We start from the raw sequence: 18,628 nt of genomic DNA, 5'->3' as shown, positions 1-18,628 counted from the left end.
CCATCTGGCAGTTCCAGTACACAAGTTTTTTAAAAAAAAAAAAAAAAAAAAAAAAAAAAATTGAATGGCTCCAATATTTTTTTAATAAAACACTGATTATACTTCACGGTTTAGGCAGTGCTATCTAATAGATCTTTTAGTGATAATGAAAATATTCAATATCTCCAGTGTCCAATATGGTAATTAATAGCTACATGTGACTCTTAAGCACTAAAAATGCGGCTAGTGCACCTAGAAAAGAATACACAGCAGCTTTAACAGATTACCGGGTGGCTGTTAGACACAGCAATAAATCAACCATATAATTACTATTTTTTTAAAGAATAATTTATTTAATTCTATTTAACATTATTATTTTTTAATTTGCTACAGGGCACATGCACTCACTAGAGACAGAGAGAAAGAAAGAGCGACAAAGGGAAAGTGAGAAAGCAAGCTGCCAGGTCTGGCACTCAAATCATGGTTGGCCATGTGGGAGGTCCAGTGCCATAACCACTAACCTCCTTCTGGCCCCCACAGTATTATTATTATTATTATTATTATTATTATTCAAAGTGCATTGAACACTGTCTGATCAGTAAGTATTAATTACTATTGTCCTTATCACTATTGTTAATATATTTTGTTTAGCCTACACTGAACCCAGACTCACAGCTAATAGTGTTTTTAAGTAACAAATATATAGGGACCAGCAGATGGCATAATAGTTACATCACTGGACTCCCACATGGTCAACCACAGTTTGAGTCCTGTACCCAACAGCTTGAAGGTCATGCCAGGTGTATGTGCATGTGTGCCCAATATTCTGAGAAGAGAATGGAGGAGAAGGGATTGTGGTGTGGCCATCCCCTCTACAAGTAATTTCTCATTTTCTGTCTCTGTGTCTCTGTAGTGAGCGCCTGCACCCTATAGCAAAAATATTTCTCTTAATAAAATACACATATGGGGGGGACCAGCAGGTGGTGTGGTGGTTAAGGTGTTGGACATTCCCACATAACTGACCACAGTTCGAGTCCCAGACCTGGTGGCTTTCTCATTCTCCCTCTCTGTCTGTTTTTCTCTCTGTGTCTCACTCTAGTCAAATTAAAATAAATGAATGAATAAATAAAATTAAATAATTTGAAAAAAAAAACAAATATATTAAAAGCTGGCTCCACAGTACAACATTAATGCATTGCTTAAGAGAAGCTGATTCCATGTGGCAATTGCACTTGAAATCCTTGGGCTCATCAGCCTAAAACTCGCCAGACACACACACATGAATGCCCCAAATCCACCAAGCAGGAGGAAGAGGATGATGACATGACCAGATCTAGTGGAGGGTGCTCGTTTCTCTCTCCGTCTCACTCTCATCTATGTGTGCACGTGCTGCATCACAAACAAGGAAAAGTATGTTTATAAAGTTAAAAAATACACATATATTATGATCTTTGGCATTTTTGGATATTCTCAATGTTACCCATCTGTAGAGAAAAAGCATTTGTTTTTAGTCAAACAAGAATATATACAAACTAGTCACTCTGGGCACTCAGTTTTCACAGCATTGAGGATTATCAGCAAATACAAAGATTAAACATACAAGTCTCTCAAATTGTACACAATAAGAGGGTTTGTAAAGGAATAAGAATTCTCCAAATAGTAAGTCTGTTAAATTTAGACAAGTCAATATTAACAGGTTAGTATTCACTTGGTGTGTAGAAAGAGTTTGGTTATGGGGGGCTGGCAGGTGGCATGGTGGCTAAGGATGCTGGACTCCCACATGGCCAACTGCGGTTTGAGTTCTGGACCTGGTGGCTTGCTTTCTCACTTTCTCTCTCTCTCTCTCACTCTTGCTTACTGGCTCACTCTGTCTCTCTCTGGTTAAAATTAAATAAATAAATAAAGTTAAATAAAATAGTTCTAAAAAAAACAGGTTCATTATGGAAGAATAGACAAATACACAGAAGAAAAAGAAGAGCGATTCTGCCATGCTGCTATTTCCATCTTATTAGACTTGCCTTGGTTTTTTCGAAGTTGGCCTCCTCAGTCATTTGCACGGCTTGTTTCACCTGCTCATAAGCACTTCCTTCTCTCTGCTGCACTTCTGCCAAGCTGCTCCTGACAGAAACTAGTGCAGACATTAAGTCATCTCTTTCTCTGTCAGCACAAAAAAAGGAAAGAAAGAAAGAAATAATCAAATGATCATATACTCGCAAGTCAGAAAGGAAAGAGCCTAGGTATTAGAAGAAGAGTCAGGGCAGGCCAGCCCAGCACATTTTAGAACACATCTCAGAGAAAGACCCTCTGTCTTTATTCAGCAAGCAGTAGGCCCAGCAGCCAGAAAGGCTGAGAGCATTCAGGGCAGGACTGCATCTGTAGGGGACAGTACGCTATTGTGGAGCAGGCTGGAGCACTGAAGACTATAGAGGAAAGTCCAGAACGGACTAGATTAGTTTTTATTAAAAAAAAAAAAAATGGAAAGAGAGGCCTAGAAGCAAAAACAACAAAGTAGGGAAGAGAAAGATTAAACCTCAGAGTAGAAGCAGAATCATAAGACGGAACTATGTGGCTTTGTTTATGCTGCTGATTCTCCTTGCATTTACTTGACCAAGTATGAGAGGACATCAAAAAGTTCTTGGAAAAAATGGATTAAATTTTGAGTGTAGCCACTGCTGTGGTGATCAAGCAGCTGGATCCTACATGGCAGAGGGATTGAGTACGGTTTGAGTTCTAGACCTGGTGGTTTGAAAAACATACTGGGTCCATGTGTATGTGTGCCCCAAATCCCAAAAGGACAATGGGAACTAAGGGATTGCGATGTGGCCATCCCCTTGGGGATGATTTCTTACTTTCCCTCTCTCTCCCCTTCTCTCTGCCTCTCCTGCAAGTATACATGCCTTCTAGCAAGTATTTAAAAAATTAAAGTAAAACTTAAAAAAAATATATCTATTTTGGTGTAAAACCAACTTTGAAATCCATGCATTTTCATAATACATATTTTCCATGAATTTACTGAAGATCCCATGTGTATGTTCTTTCCTTTTCATCATCTACAAATTCTCTATTTCAACTTTCTCTTTCAATTAAATTCCTTCACCTACTTATGAACACATTCCTTTCTTTCAACAGGTAGTACTGTTGAACCCTTCAAATATGGTTAAGAACAAAACACCAACAATTTATCAAAATCATATCCCATGTGGTTTGATCACTGCCCAGCCCATCCCTTCCTCAGCGACTCTCAGAAACAGTTTATTTGGTGGAGGGAGGGGTGATTAGAAGGGAACAAAACACCAAAATGCTTTGACACGTAAGATAGCAAGGGTCCAATCTCATGGGTTATATAAACCCCACATAAACTGTTTCAGTATATTTGGAACTTATGATGAAATAAAAATGTCGAGTAGGCCAAAGAGAAAGTAAAGCAGGAAATTTTCTATACTCACAAAACCAAAAATGATCTTTTGGATTATAACATGTTATTTCATGCTTTGTTAAAGTCTTAACTGTGGTTTCAAATTCAGTGAAAATGATGCCAGGCACGTCCTTTTCATTGCCAAGTTTTAAACTACCAAAAATACAGCCAAAAGTGATGTTTTTAAATTTAGCAAACTTTAAAGTCATAGATTATTAACTTTGAGTTTGAATTACTTTCAGAATTAACCAAAGACTTGTTTGAAAAATTATCTTAAAAGTAAAATAACTTAAACTATTTGTGGTATTTGGAAAGCAGACATATTTTTAGAAACATGTATTAGTGAACATAGTTACAATGATTAACATTTTCAAAAAAGCTCTTTGTTAAAAAAATGAAAATATTGCTGCAAATATAAAATTCACAAAAAGCATTTTGATCTTCACCTTAAAACTTCTTGATTTGTTTCTTTTAAATTAGTAAAAATAATTTACTTCCATATTTTTATTATGAAGAAAACAAAAAAGGAATAGATTTTTTGACCAAATATAATCTCACATAATGTTAAAGGTAGAAGAATCATAGCTAAAAAATTCTTTTGAAAGAATTTAAAAAACTGAAGTTAAAAGATTATTCTGAGAGCCAGTAAGGAGCATGGTAGTTGAGGCACTGGACTCCCACATGGCTGACTGCGGTTTGAGTTCTGGATCTTGCAGCTTGTTTTCTCACTTTCCCTTTCTCTCTGGTCAAATTAAAATAATAATGATAAATATTATAAATAAAATTTAAAAATTATAAAAAATTTATTTTGATAAATAAAAAATAAATTAAATGAAAGCAAAATTAAATGTGTACATATTTACATTGCAAAAATACCCTATAATATAAAGGGAACTAATTTTATCAAAGATATGCAACCACCTAGGCCCTATGATGCTAGAAGAAAATTCACTCTATAAGGAAAGTAAGTCAATATAAGCTTCATGTCATCACCTTTCTTAAATTTCTAAGACCTACTGCAAAGCAAAAGTGATTGTCCAGTGATATTCTTATCTGTTCCTGAGAGCAAGCCAGGAGGCTTGAAAATCATGCCAGGCATGTGTGTGTTTGTGTGCTCATAATCCCAGAAGGAGAAAGGATTGGAGAGTGGCTATCCCCCTGGTGAGTGATTTCTCACTTCCCCCCTTTCTGTCTCTCTCAGGCAAACACACATTACCTCTGGCAAAAAATCTTAAAAAATCCCTGTGTTTATTACGCATGCTATCAAACAAATCCTGATGCAATCAAAATCTAACAAATTCACTGCTTCCGAGAAGCTCAGATTTAATACACTAAATCTAATTTCAGGATATCCTCCTGTCAAGAGTAGTGTTTATCACACAATAAATGCTCAATGAAATAACAGAAAAACAAATTAATAAAGAATCTGCTACAGTATCAAAAGGGGTAAACTCCCTCTCAGTTCTAATATTTTATGATCTAAATTGAAAAATTCAGCTGACTCTTTAGAATTGGAAACTAGGGGCTTGAGCTGTTAGTGTAATGGCTATGTTGTTGGACTCCCACGTAGTCGACCACGGTTCGCGTCCCGGACCTGGTGGCTTAAAACTCACACCAGGCGCATGTGCGTGCGTGCCCAAGATCCTGAGAGGAGAATGGAGAAGGGATTGTGGCGTGACCATTCGCCCCTGGGGGGTGATTTCTCGCTTTCTGTCTCTATGGCTCTCTCTGTCTGTCTGGCGAGTGCACGCGCCCTATAGCGAAAACCTCTCCAAAAAAAAAAAGAATTGGAAACTAAAGTTAGTAGCTCTGATTTTGAAGTTTTTTCCAGTATAGTCTTATCAATTTTATATTACTGAAACACAGAAAATCAAGAAAGATAAATCCCTAAATACAGATGTTGTAGCAAGCTCAACAATGAGACTACAAAATGGCTATACTAAAATCTGTATATCCACTGAACTGACACATTCCAACTTTCTGTAAGAGAAATGAACTACTTGTTTCAAGGCGTTTCTCAGTGCATCTGTAAAGTTTGCAGTAGCCACTGTGGCAAGTTAGATTTATCCACTAGGTCACAACATTTTGGTTTTGTTTCTGCTGTCACTCAGCCAGCCCATACATGTAACCAAATAGCAAGTACTCAAACAAGGATCGGGACTAGCAATCCCGACTCAACCCAAGACTGCTTCCTGTCCCATTCCTATGTTCATCAGCTGTTTCCTTCTTGATTAACCCCGTATTTCTCAACTCCATAGCTGTCCTTTGTGTCTAATCCTATTGCTCACTATCTACCCTACAGAAACAGTGAATCCAATCAACCAGGGGTAACCCCCAGTCAGTTTTTTTTTTTTTTTGGGGGGGAGAGGTTTTGCTATAGGGTGCATGCGCTCACCAAAAAACAGAGAGAGACAGAGAAATAGAAAGTGAGAAATCACTCCCCCCAAGGGGGATAGCCACACGGAATTCCTTCTCCTTTTCTCCTCTCGGGATCATACACACACGTGCACACGCCTGCTGTGAGTTTAAGTCACCAGGTCTAGGACTCGAACCAAAGTTGACTATATGGGAGTCCAGTGATATAGTCATTACACTAACTGCTGGCCCCACCCCCAGTCAGTTTTAATCATGCCTCAGAGTCCCTACTCCACACGCCAGCCCAGAGCCAGGCCTGTGTGAGGCTCTCACAACGGGAAGTTGTACAGATACATGTGACATATCAGTGTGAGAGTAAAAGGAAGTTCTCAAAATTATCATCTTCCATGGTAAAAGTTCTGTGAGTAATTAAAAATATCGCGTGAGTGTTTTCATGAATGTGATCAAGGAGTTTCTTAAGCACATCAAGGAACATGGGGTCAGTCATGCTACATTCCATGATCCAGAGGAAAGAGGAGCTGAGCCTTCTAGAAAGATAGTATAAAGTGCATGTGTATCAATTCTGGGATGAAAAAGCATATATTCACACATACTAATGAGCATGTAATAGTTACGAAACTTAATGCATCACTGGAGCAAAAAGGACCAAGAAAGTCATTAAATAATCTCAGTCAAGTGTTTGAAACAAGCAAGACAGAGAGTGTTGATCAGGCTTCTAATAATATGCAAAACACATAGATAAGCTTTATCTTGAAACATGAGTGCCTCAGAAATGCCTTCTAGCTCCTAAATTATTCACTGTTAATACTTTTAGGCATTATTAGCATCTTTAATAAGCATTATTACTACTGTTTTAAAAAAGAAAGTCTAGAAGGCTGACTACAACATTTTTTGTTCCTCTTTTCTGGGAAGTTCCTGTTGTAGTCTTTCAAAGCCAGAGCACTGCCAGTGACCCACCTCAAGATCACAAGCTGACAAAAGTCCCAGGATAGTCCCATGGTGATCATTTCTCCTTTTTGAATAGTACATTGGAACTTTTCCAAGGTACTGTGAGCTACAGGGAGGAATTCATTGGGTCATCAGTAAAGTCATGACATATTTTTCTGTATTTTCCTATGCAAAAACGTGTCAAGACTTTTCCAATGACCCAATAATGTAAAGCATTTCCTTTGATTACTATTTGAAGGTATTCTGATCATCAAGCAAGACCAACAGTTTACTGTTACGCTTATCTCCTTTATGGCATAAAAACACCATGAAGATATCAAATCAACTTCATGTGTCATTAACAGTTGTTAAGTATACTCCCCCCACAAAGGTCTTTGAGGTCCTAACAAAATATCACAAGCATATAGACTATCTGGTCTCCTAGTAGTGCCTGATCCCCTCCTTGTCAACTGCACATGTCATTCTTATGTTATATATTCAAAACAAAATGTGTTAAAAGATGCAACAACGAGGCTTACAGCTGGCATCAGAGTGTCACTTTCCAAAAGAGGCAAGGAAACTACTATTTACCATATTTAAGTGTTTTTTTTTTTTTAATTCCATGTTAAAATCATAGTAGGAAATGACCATGATAACAATTTATCGAGGTAACAATCAGGGCTCTAATGATATGTAAAACTAGAAATCAAAACATAAAATGTGCTGGCCATTCTTCCAAGTCAGCGTAGAGCTCAATATTCTGTAGCCTGCATTCATGAGTTGAAAGAAGCTGAACGTCATCTTAGGCCAAGGGAATCATATAGACAAAACTTTTCATGGCAAAACAGAAAGGTTTTATTGGATTCTATTAAAGCAGAAAATGAGGCAATGATACAGTGACAAAGTAGAAAACTGAACTAAGTAGGTTGATGTTAAAGAGGCTCAAAACTCAAAATTAAGAGACAAAGGAATTCGTAACCGAGCAAGAATCTAATTTCATAATGACCACTTGGAATCTGTATAAACATTATAGCTTCCTTTTAAAATATTGTTCTCATGATCTAGATGGTTATTTTGAAAGATAATACAATAAAGGAAAAAAAATCCTGTTTTTCATTTTATTGGTTGGTTTTGCTAAACTTTTTTTTAAACTCTGCCTCTTTATAGTTGTGTAATCTCACTTTCTTTCTTTCTTTCTTTCTTTTCTTTCTTTCTTTCTTTCTTTCTTTCTTTCTTTCTTTCTTTCTTTCTTTCTTTCTTTCTTTCTTTCTTTCTTTCATTTCTCCCTTTATTTCTAGTTTTGTTATAGCGATATGCACTCACTAGAGAGAGAGAGAGATAAAGAAAGGAAGAAAGTCAGAACTAATCCCACAGGGGAATGTCCATACCACAATCCATTCTCTTCCATTCACCTCTAAGGATTTGGGGCATGCACGAACATACGCCTGGCATGTTTTCAAGCTGCTGAGCCTGGGACTTGAATTGCGCAGTTGGCCATGGGGGATCCACTTGTCCTAATCTCCATACCATCTCCTGGCCCAATATGTATTTTTTTTAAATTAATTTTTTATTACATTTTCCTTGGAAAAGTAATTACTAGTATGATAATTAAAGATCTATTGAACACACTTTCAATTCTGATTCCCTCTTCTACCTCTCTAGTAGTCATCATTAAATATTTGGTGCTTATTCTTTCAGAACTTTTTCTATGCACATGTATAAACCTGTGGGAAATATGTAGTATGGTTGTACACAGACTTTAAAAAATACAAATAGTTTCATACTGGGTGTACCTGTATTCTATGTTCATTTGTTTTGTTTTCTTTTAGCAATATATTTTGGAAACTGTCTAAAATGTACATATATATCTACTTAATTCTTCTTTATACCATGTACAAAAAAAAAAATTCATCATCTAAACTATAGCTTACTCTCCTTTGAAGGATATTTAGGTTGTTCATGGTATTATAATGTTGCAAAAATCATTCCCGATTATTGCCCAATATGCATGTATGTGAGTTTTTTAATCTAGGGTAGGTTTTAAAAAGTGAAATGCACAATTTAAGTATTAATTGCTGGTGCTAAATTACTTCCCCAAATAGTTTTACAAATTTATAGTTCCATCCAGCAGGGTATAAAAATACTTATGTATTACCTCACCAACTCTTGGGATTATGAGTCTTCTTAAACTTTTGCCAGTCTGATGGGTTGGTTTTTATTTTTCAGGCTGTATTTCTTTAAATATTAACAGAATGAATATCTTCTGTTATTGTTTACCAATTCATATCCTTTTTTTGTTTTGTGATAGGATGCATGTGCTGGCTGGGTTGCGTGATTTTTTTTTAAAGAGGGAAGGGGGGGAGAGAGAAAGCACTCCCCTGGAGGGATAGCAACACCACACTCCCCTCTCCTCCATTCTCTCTGGATTTTTGGACATGCAAGCACATGAGCCAGGCATGTTTTTCAAGCTACCTGGTCTGGGACTTGAATGACACAGTCAGTCAAGTGGGATCCAGCACCTCAACCACCACACCACTGGCTGGCCCCAAATTCCTATGCTTTACCCATTTTGTAATTGGGAATTTGTCCTTTTTTTTTTTTTTTAAGGAAATGTTTTATATATAGAACCAATTTTTGTTATATATGGTATAAACATTTTTCACAGTCTTTTAACTTATTTCTATTATTTTTTTGTAAGAGAATTTATTTACTTTCTATTGTCAAAGGGCATGTGTACTCTCCAGGGGGAGAGAAAACACTCCTTGATGGGGTTGATTAGGTTGTGATAATTATTCCTCCATTCTTTCTTCCTGCCAGTATTTTGGACACACTTGTACACATGCCTGGTATGTTTTTCGAACTGCTGGGGGTAGTATTTTGAACTGCTGGGGCCACAGTAGGCCCCGTGGATGCTGGGTCCCTTTAACTGCTGTATTATACATCAGCCCAGGGCATTTATATCTCAATGGAGTCAAATGTATATATATATATTTTCCCTTTTGTGACTGTCACTTTTCATGTCATGCTTAAGACTATAGTGGACACAAGACCATTAAAATAGTTGTCTTTCTTTGTAATTGCCAGAGGGCATATGTGTACATCAGAAAGAGAGAGAGAGAGAGAGAAAGAGAACACACATGAGAGATAGAGGAAGCACTCCTGTTGGGGCATGGTCCCACTGCAATCCTCGTTCATCTCTCCATTCCACCAGGATTCCAGGCACGCAAGCACATGCCTCTAGTGTGTTTCCTAAGTTCCTGGGCTGGGCCTCAAACTGTGGTCAGTGATGTGGGATCCAGCTCCCTTAACCAGTAGACCACAGGGATGGACCCATTAAGATATTTTTCTACATTTACTTCTAAATCTTCCATAGGCTAAATTATATCTAAACCATTAAATTATCCTTATCTTATTTCCATAATGTATGAGTCTATCCTCTTTTCACAAACAGACAGGCAAATTTTTGAGCCTCAGGTTCTATCAAAAAAAAAAAGGTGATAATATTTACAGTATAAATGCTGCCAGATTAAAAAATCATATTTTTAAATAACCTGACACAGTTCTGGTACATGATAAATGTTTATTACATGTCAGTTAGATATGAAAATGTTTTTAATATATTTTATAGCTATATTGAATATATAAATAATAATTAATATATTATTTAACAAAAAAACAGAGGCATCAGAGTAGATCATATAAATTTTCAGTCAGTCCATACTGGAGATGCAATTTTTATATAATAACCAGTAAGTTAGTTGTGTGTGGAAACCCATTATCAGATATACTGACATTCTTAGAGTAGAGAAGGTACTTCAGGCTTGTAATATTTATTGCATGTCAGGAAGTGTTTTAAGCACCACAGAAGTATTCTCTGAATGATTCCTCCAAAATAACCCCATGAGTTAGGTACTTTCATTGCCACTTTAAAAATAAGGAACTTGGTACCAGCAGGTGGCACAGTGGTTAAGGCAGTGAGATCCCACATTACCAACATGGTTCAAATCCCAGACTTGGGAGATTGAGAAACACGCACAGGACACGTGTGTACACATGTCCAAAATCTCAAAAGGACGGAGAAAAGGAAAGGGGATTGCAGCATGATGATTTCCCCTGGGGGTGGGTAGTGCTTTCTCACTTTCTCTCTCTGTCTCTGTCCAGAAAGCACACACACCCTCTGACAAAAAACAACAAAAATGAGGAAAGTGAGGTGCAAAGAGTCATGAAGCAGCTTTTGTGAGTTTAAGTAGTAAATTAGCATAGAACCAGAATATGAACTCAAGCAGTCTCCTTCAACAGCAAAGCTCCTGGTCATAAAGCTAAGCTGCCTCTGTAAAATTTTAAGAAGTAGGTGTTATTCCTCCGACAACAGAAGACTTCAGGTCAGAAAAGTAAAGGAATTTGCCAAATAGTCCAGACATAGATCAAAATCAGCCTGACTTTAATGACTAGATTCACTCTACTTCTCCATACCAATTCCAGTAGAAGGATATCTGACCACTGAACAGTAAATGCCAAAACATCTTAATGCATGAACAGCAAACATTTACAGAGGGTCTACCACAGGCCAGGTGTTCTGCTAGGAACCAGGGCTAGAGAAACAAACAAAACATAGTGGCTTCCTCTAAAAGTATACAATAGGTTATAAAATCACAGAAGAAGGATATCTAAGTCAGTTCAAGACAAAAGGGTATAGGAGCGAACAAGTGAGCGAACACTTGTGAAAGGAAGCAATGTTCGAGCTATTAAAAAGAGCAGAACAGATCGAGAGCAGTGACCTTGAGCACAGAGAAAAAGTAGGGTGCATGGAAGAACACACACTGTAAACCACCACTGGATTCTATAGGAAATAGTGACTCTCAGCTACTACTGAATAAACCGTTCACAGGAAATGGCTTCCTCTGGAATAGTGAAAATAGAATAAAAGGGATGTTACACAGAGAATTGTAGCATTTCAACCTAGATGAAAACTTTTAACAACATAAAATCTCTTTTGTTTTTGTTTTTTCGGTTTTCTTTCTTTTTTTTTCTTTTTTCTTTTCTTTTCTTTCTTTTTTTTCTTTTTTTTTTTTTTAGAAATTTTTGCTATAAGACACGTATACTAACCAGAGAAACAGAGAGACAGAAGAGAAATCACCCCTCAAGGGAATGGCCATGGCGCAATCCCTTCTCCTCCATTCTCTCCTCAGGATTTCAGACATACATGCGCCTGCTCTTGGTGTGAGTTTCAAGCTGCCAGGTCTGGGAGATGAAGTGTGGTCAACCACATGGGAGCCTAGTGACTTAGCCACTACACCACCTGCTGACCCCCATAAATTCTCATTTGTAACTTACCATTAGTCAAACTCAAATATTAATATTAATACTAGGATACTGTGGATCCTTCCTCCAGTATACTTATAATGCTCTTCACAACAAGCGTGTGATGGAGATGTTGTACCTGAATGATATCAGGGAACTCCAAGATATAGTAAAATCAAAGGAATTCCTATTACAGTCAGTTTTGGTAGAACTAGTGCTTGATTTGTAACTACAAAGTCATAGAACAGGGCAAAATTGTGAAGTTTACCAAGTTCAATTCTCTTACTTCAAAATGTGATTAACACTAAAAGATAAAATGTTTTGTTCAAAGTGACATGGTTACCCACAGTTGATAGAACCTACCCATCCTATTTACAAGAAGGCTGCAACAAAGAAACCTTTTAAAATCCATTTTACATGAACATTAATCACATATGTGAGTTAGCATGGAGATAAATGAACACGATGCCCCTTTAAGGAGATGATTCTCCTTCCATATTATCAAAGAGTACATGGAAGAGTACTTACTTGGTCAGTCTTTCGATGGTCTGCATGTGAACATTATTGTGGGTTTGGGAAAGAACAGCTTCATGCTGAGCACATTTCAAACAAAGACCACCAACACGGTTACAACTATTAGCAGCAAGAAGAGCTTCTTTATGCTTTAGTCGCTCCTTAAGATCTTCACAGGTCTTCTGATATTCAGCTAAATCTTTTCTAAAAACAAGTGGAAAAAAAAATCTAGAAAATGACCAGGTAGAAGTATAGTACTTTTAAATAAATTATGCTAGCGATGGCCACTACTACTGTGGGTACTTATCTTATCAGGTACTTAACATATAATACTTCATTCATTCTTAACACACTCCTGAACTGCAGGAGGTGTGATTATCCTGATTGACATGTTGAATGAAATGAGATTTGAATATATTACATAATTAGCTAAGGTTCCTGTAAGATTTAATACAGACTAAAGTCTGCTACGGATACTAGCTCTCTTTTCATAGGGTCTGACCTTCATTAACATCATATTAGCTCACAAAACAAAAATAAAATGCCAAATATAAATCTTAAGTAGTTTCTCTAAATAAATAGATGGGGTGGAACCAGCAGTTGGCATTATAGCTATGTTGCTGGACTCCCATGTAGTCAACCGCAGTTCAAGTCTCAGACCCAGTGGCTTAAACTCACGCCGGGTGCGTGTGTGTGCATGCCCAAGATCCCGAGAGGAGAATGGAGGAGAAGGGATTGTGGCGTGGCCATCCCCCTGGGGGGTGATTTCTCACTTTCTGTCTCACCGTCTCTCTCTGTCTTTCTGGAGAGCGCATGTGCCCTATAGCAAAAACCTCTCAAAAAAAAAAATTAATAAGATGGGGTAACATAAAAATATCATTAAAAAGAGGAAAATATTCTATTTCAAGTATTAACTCTTTAAAAATTATAAAGAACATCTTAAAAGTTTACATGAAGAACTCATGGATTTTTTTTTTTTTTTGCAGAGTTTTTTGCTATAGGGCGCCTACACTCACCTGAAAGACAGAGAGAGACCTAGAGACAGAAAGCAAAAAATCACCCACCAGGAGCATGGCCATGCCGCAATCCCTTCTCCTCCATTCTCCTCTCAGGATCTTGGGCATGTACGCATACATGACTGGAGTGAGTTTTAAGCCACCGGGTCCAGGACTTGAACTGCGGTTAACTACATGGGAATCCAGCGACGTAGCCATTATGGGAACTGCTGGTCCCAAGAACTCATGGATTTTATTCATGAATTTATTTATTATTACCCAAACTTCTTCAGGAGAATATAATGAGGGCTACATAAAGAAGTTAGAATTTGACAGCCACAAGATGTCAAAAGTACCAACTATTAGGTGGAATGCAGCATGACAAAGAATGAATGTTCTGTGAGTGTGGTGTGGCTTTTGTTTGTTTTTACTTTATGGGCTCACCTCTGGGGAAGGTTCTCCTCCTAGCTGACTTTTAAAGGATTAAGTGACCAAGTAAAACTTCGGTAAAGTCAACTTGAGCAACTGAACTTCTTTGCCGAGTTGCCCCTATCCTACAATGTGTTTTCGAAAACCAACTTTAGCTCAGAAAGGATACTACGAAGGCAGGTGCTTTTTCTACAGGTCAGTCTAGTCCCTATTGTCAGAGTTTCTACTGGCAGGAGTCTAGACCTAACTTATCTTGCTCACTGTCACAGAAGAGAAGTCAACAACCAAGAAACGGGGCTCTCATGTGTTGTTTCAACTCTTGGGATACTAGAGGCTTTCAAGCAGCCCAGGTTGGGGGTGGGGTGAGTGGTGACAAGATCAATAGGCATAAGGGCCAAAAAAAAAAAAAAAAAAAGCTAAACTAATGACAGTATGAAGGTAGCGTGGGAGCAGAAAAAAGCTTTATTCCCAAGACAATATCTTCGACATAATAAGTTTTCTTTTCATTATCATGTAAAAAATGTCTAACTTTCTTTGGGCCAACAGGTGGCATAGTGGTTAAGGCACTGGATTCCCATGTGGATGACTGTAGTCAGTGTCCCAGACCTGGTGCCTTGAAACTCACTCTGGGTGCGCGTGAGTGCATGCCCAAAATCCTGAGAATGGCAGAAGCAGGGACGGTGGCATAGTCATCCACCTGGGGGTAGGAGGAGGGACGATTTATCTTTTTCTGTCTCTCTCTGTCTCTGTCTCTCTCTCTAGTGAGTGCACACACCCTATAGCAAAAAAATTTCTCTCTCAAAAAAAGGGAAGTCTAAATTTCAAAGGCTTTAGTGGTTTGGAAGCACATTCTGAAGTCAAAGGGTTCCCATTATTAACTTCTGTCAGGTTCAGAATCAGAATATTCAAGGAGATTTGGTTCCTAGAAATGGCAAAAGACGGGTCAGCAAGTGGCATGGTAATTAAAGCACTGGATTACCACATGGCTAACCATGATTCGAATCCTGGACTTGGTGGCTTGAAAACTACAACAAGCCCATGTTTATGTGAGCCCAAAATCCCAAGGGGAGAATGGAGGAGAAAGGACTACAGCAGAGCCATCCCCCTGCTTCTCTGTCTCTCTCCTGTAAGCACACACACCCAATGGCAAAAACCTAAAAATAAATAAATAAATAAAAATAAACAGCTGAAGTCCTGGACCCGGGGGCTTAAACGCATGCTGGGTGCGTGTGCGTATATGCTCAAGATCCTGAGAAGAAAATGGAAGAGAAGGGATTGTGGCGTGGCCATCTCCCCACGGGGTGATTTCTCGCTTTCTGTCTCTCTGTCTCTCTGGCCAGCACAGGCGCCCTATAATAAACTCTTCAAAATAAATAAATAAATAAATACACACACACACACACACACACACACACACACACACACACACACGACATGAAAGCCATGAGTTCTGGTTCTTAGTATTACTTTAGTTATATCTCTAGACAGTATGTGGCCTAGAAGAATTTAAAATTTATTTAAAATTTATTAAAATAAAATTACATAAAGTAATTTAAAGTTTATTTGACTTGAACACACTTTATTACCATTACTTAAAAATAACTTTTAACCAAAAAAGTAATTCATTCCTACTGTCTTTTTTTATGTACTATCACTAATGGTTAATAAATAATATATGGGTTTTATTGTGAACTATAACATATAGATTTTACAAAATAGCACATGAACATTCATCATACATATTCACATTCATCATACATATATGATTATATTATCGTTGCAATTTTAAAGTTAGATGAAGACTGTCTACAGAAGGGAAAAAATACTTGCTTATAATTTGAAAACTGAAGAGCTTTACTTTCACTATCTTACTTTAAAAGTATAATTCTAACAATAACAGCTGGTAATCCTTACAACACAAATATTCTATAGTTGATAATAAGACAAAATTTATAATTTAGCTCACAGAAATGGGATTTGGAAAAACATTCACAATTTTAGACCCCCACCACCACCACCCTTTAATAATAGGAGCAAATTTTGTAGACTGTGTTTAAATGTCATCAAGTTAATTCCAATATTGAGTAAAGTTGGCAATTTACCAGACACTCATATATTTTAAAATCATTATGTTTTTGTTATGATAATTTATGGATAATGTCACTTTACCTCAAAAACTTCAATTGAGATTCCAAGGTGTCACTCTTCTTCTCATAAGTAAGTTTCAGCCTCTCCTATAATAAAAAAAGGAAAGTATATTTCTCAATGTCCTAAATTTTATAAGCAAATTTTAATTATTATTAAACTATATATGTGTGTGTAAATATGTGTGTGTGCGTGTATGTGTATATATACATATATGTATGTATGTATTACACATAATTGACCTACTGAGATACACAAAAGATAAATAAAATCAGAGAACCGGGGGTTGGTCATGTAGTTGAGGGAGCTATATCTCACATGGCCAACTGCAGTTTGAATCCTGGCCCAGTGACTTGAAAAACACACCAGGCACGTGTGCATGCAAGCTTAAAATCAGGATGGACTGGAGAAATAGAAGGAAAAAGGAATACAATATGAGCACACCACAGGGGGAGCTTCCTCCCTGCATCTCTTTCTTTCTCACTGGAAGGCATATGTGCCCTCTGGCAATTTAAATGAAAAAAAGGGGGGAGGGGAACAAAAAATCAGAGCATCTAGAACATCTAATCAAGCAAAGTAGAAATGAGAGTTTCACAGCAGAGGTACTGACTTGAAGAATAATTTTCCATACTGCAAAAGGCACAGAGACTAAATAAAGAATGCTTTATGTTTGGACAATAAGTAGATCAGTATCACTAGAATGAAAATCACTTTTTATCAGACTTGAATCATAACACACTTGAAGTGTGGAGAAAAGGAATGATTTTAAAAGTAATAAAAAATACATAGGTAAGAGATAAACTTGGAACAAAAGCAGTTGATCAGTGAAGTGTAGAGGTACCAAAGAGTAAAACAGACAGCATTTATGACTGGTAGGTATAACGGAGAAAAAGACACTAAAAACAACCCTGGGTCTCCACATTGGGCAACCAAGATAATGCTGATAAAGTTTTTTTTCTCAACTAACAAAAGAAGATATAAGAGACTCAAAAATAATTAATTCAAAAGAAGACATGGAAAAAGAAAAAGGGCCAATAATAAATGGGTAAAAAAAACCCAAATCACATGATGGCAGATTTAACCTTAACTGTGTAAATAATGGCATTATGTGGCAAAAGTCTAAACACCCAAATTAAAAGGCAAATATTGTCAGAGAGGATGACAGTAAAATCCAAATGCATGCTTTCTACAAGAAACCTTTAAATATAAGGTACAAAATATGTTAAAAGTGAAAGGATAGAGACCAGCAGTTAGTGAAATGGCTATGTCGCTGGACTCCCATGTAGTCGACCGCGACTCAGGTCCCGGACCCAGTGGCTTAAACGTACGCTGGGCTTGTGTGCGTGCGTGCCCAAGATCCTGAGAGAAGAATGGAGGAGAAAGGATTGTGGCGTGGCCATTGCCCCTGGGTGGTGATTTCTCACTTTCTGTCTCTCTGTCTCTCTCTGTCTGTCTGGCGAGCACACACGCCCTATAGCAAAAACTTCTCCAAAAAAAAAAAAAAGTGAAAGGATAAAAAGATATACCATGTAGGGAACCAGCAGTTAGCGTAATGGCTATGTCGCTGGACTCCCACGTAGTCGACTACGGTTTGTGTCCCGGACCCGGTGGATTAAAACTCACGCCAGGCACGTGTGCGTGCATACCCAAGATCCCGAGAGGAGAGTGGAGGAGAAGGGATTGTGGTGTGACCATCCCCCCTGGGGGGGTGATTTCTCGCTTTCTGTCTCTATATCTCTCTCTGTCTGTCTGGCGAGCGCATGTGTCGTATAGCGAAAACCTCTCCAAAAAATAAAAAGGAAAGAAAGATATATCATACTAACACTAACCAAAAAAAAGTGGAAGTCAGTCAAAATACAAAAATTATGTGCTTTTCTCTATATAAGCAATGAGAAGTTAGAAAAAAATTAAAAATACATATAATTTATGATAGCATTAAATATAAAAAAATTGGGAATAAATCTAATGAAGGATGTACAAGACCTTTACTCAGAAAACTGTAACACGTTACTTATTGACAACATTTAAAGATAATCTAAATAAGTAGAATTTGAAAGATTAGATGATATGATACTATAAAGATATAATTTAGGGAACCAGCAGTTAGCGTAATGGCTATGTCGCTGGACTCCCACGTAGTCGACCACGGTTCGTGTCCCGGACCCGGTGGCTTAAAACTCACGCCGGGCGCGTGTGCGTGCGTGCCCAAGATCCCGAGAGGAGAATGGAGGAGAAGGGATTGTGGCGTGACCATCCCCCCTGGGGGGTGATTTCTCGCTTTCTGTCTCTATGTCTCTGTCTGTCTGGCGAGCGCACGCACCCTACAGTGAAAATCTCTCCAAAAAAAAAAAAAAGATATAATTTAAAGACAATCTATAATAAAACCTCTCAATGACTTTTGAGAACTCAACAATTCTAAAAGGTACTTGGAAATTCAAAAGGCCAGAAAGAGTCAAGATACTCTGGTAAACAATGAGCAATGTTACAGAATTGTTCTAACAGATTTAAGACTAGTCAGCAAAATAGCTGACTAGAAGTACTTAGCATT

General features: G+C 37.6%; 1 protein-coding gene across 4 annotated transcripts in view; it reads right to left on the bottom strand.

The window, feature by feature from the left end:
- SDCCAG8 (SHH signaling and ciliogenesis regulator SDCCAG8) overlaps positions 1–18,628 on the bottom strand; it is a 294,004-nt gene that overhangs the window by 218,331 nt on the left and 57,045 nt on the right. For all 4 annotated transcript variants that reach the window (XM_006157225.3, XM_027775215.1, XM_027775216.1 and 1 more), the window contains 3 exons: positions 16,105–16,169; positions 12,527–12,715; positions 1,998–2,136 (listed from right to left, as the gene is read on the bottom strand). In XM_006157225.3, coding sequence (XP_006157287.1) covers positions 1,998–2,136; positions 12,527–12,715; positions 16,105–16,169 — 393 coding nt within the window. The remainder of the gene's footprint in view (positions 1–1,997; positions 2,137–12,526; positions 12,716–16,104; positions 16,170–18,628) is intronic.

The sequence above is a fragment of the Tupaia chinensis genome, unplaced genomic scaffold (genome assembly GCF_000334495.1).
Source record: "Tupaia chinensis unplaced genomic scaffold, TupChi_1.0 Scaffold000532_1, whole genome shotgun sequence".
Taxonomy (NCBI): domain Eukaryota; kingdom Metazoa; phylum Chordata; class Mammalia; order Scandentia; family Tupaiidae; genus Tupaia; species Tupaia belangeri.
The sequence above is the reverse complement of the archived record's forward strand: the minus strand, read 5'-3'. Positions and strand labels throughout refer to the sequence as shown.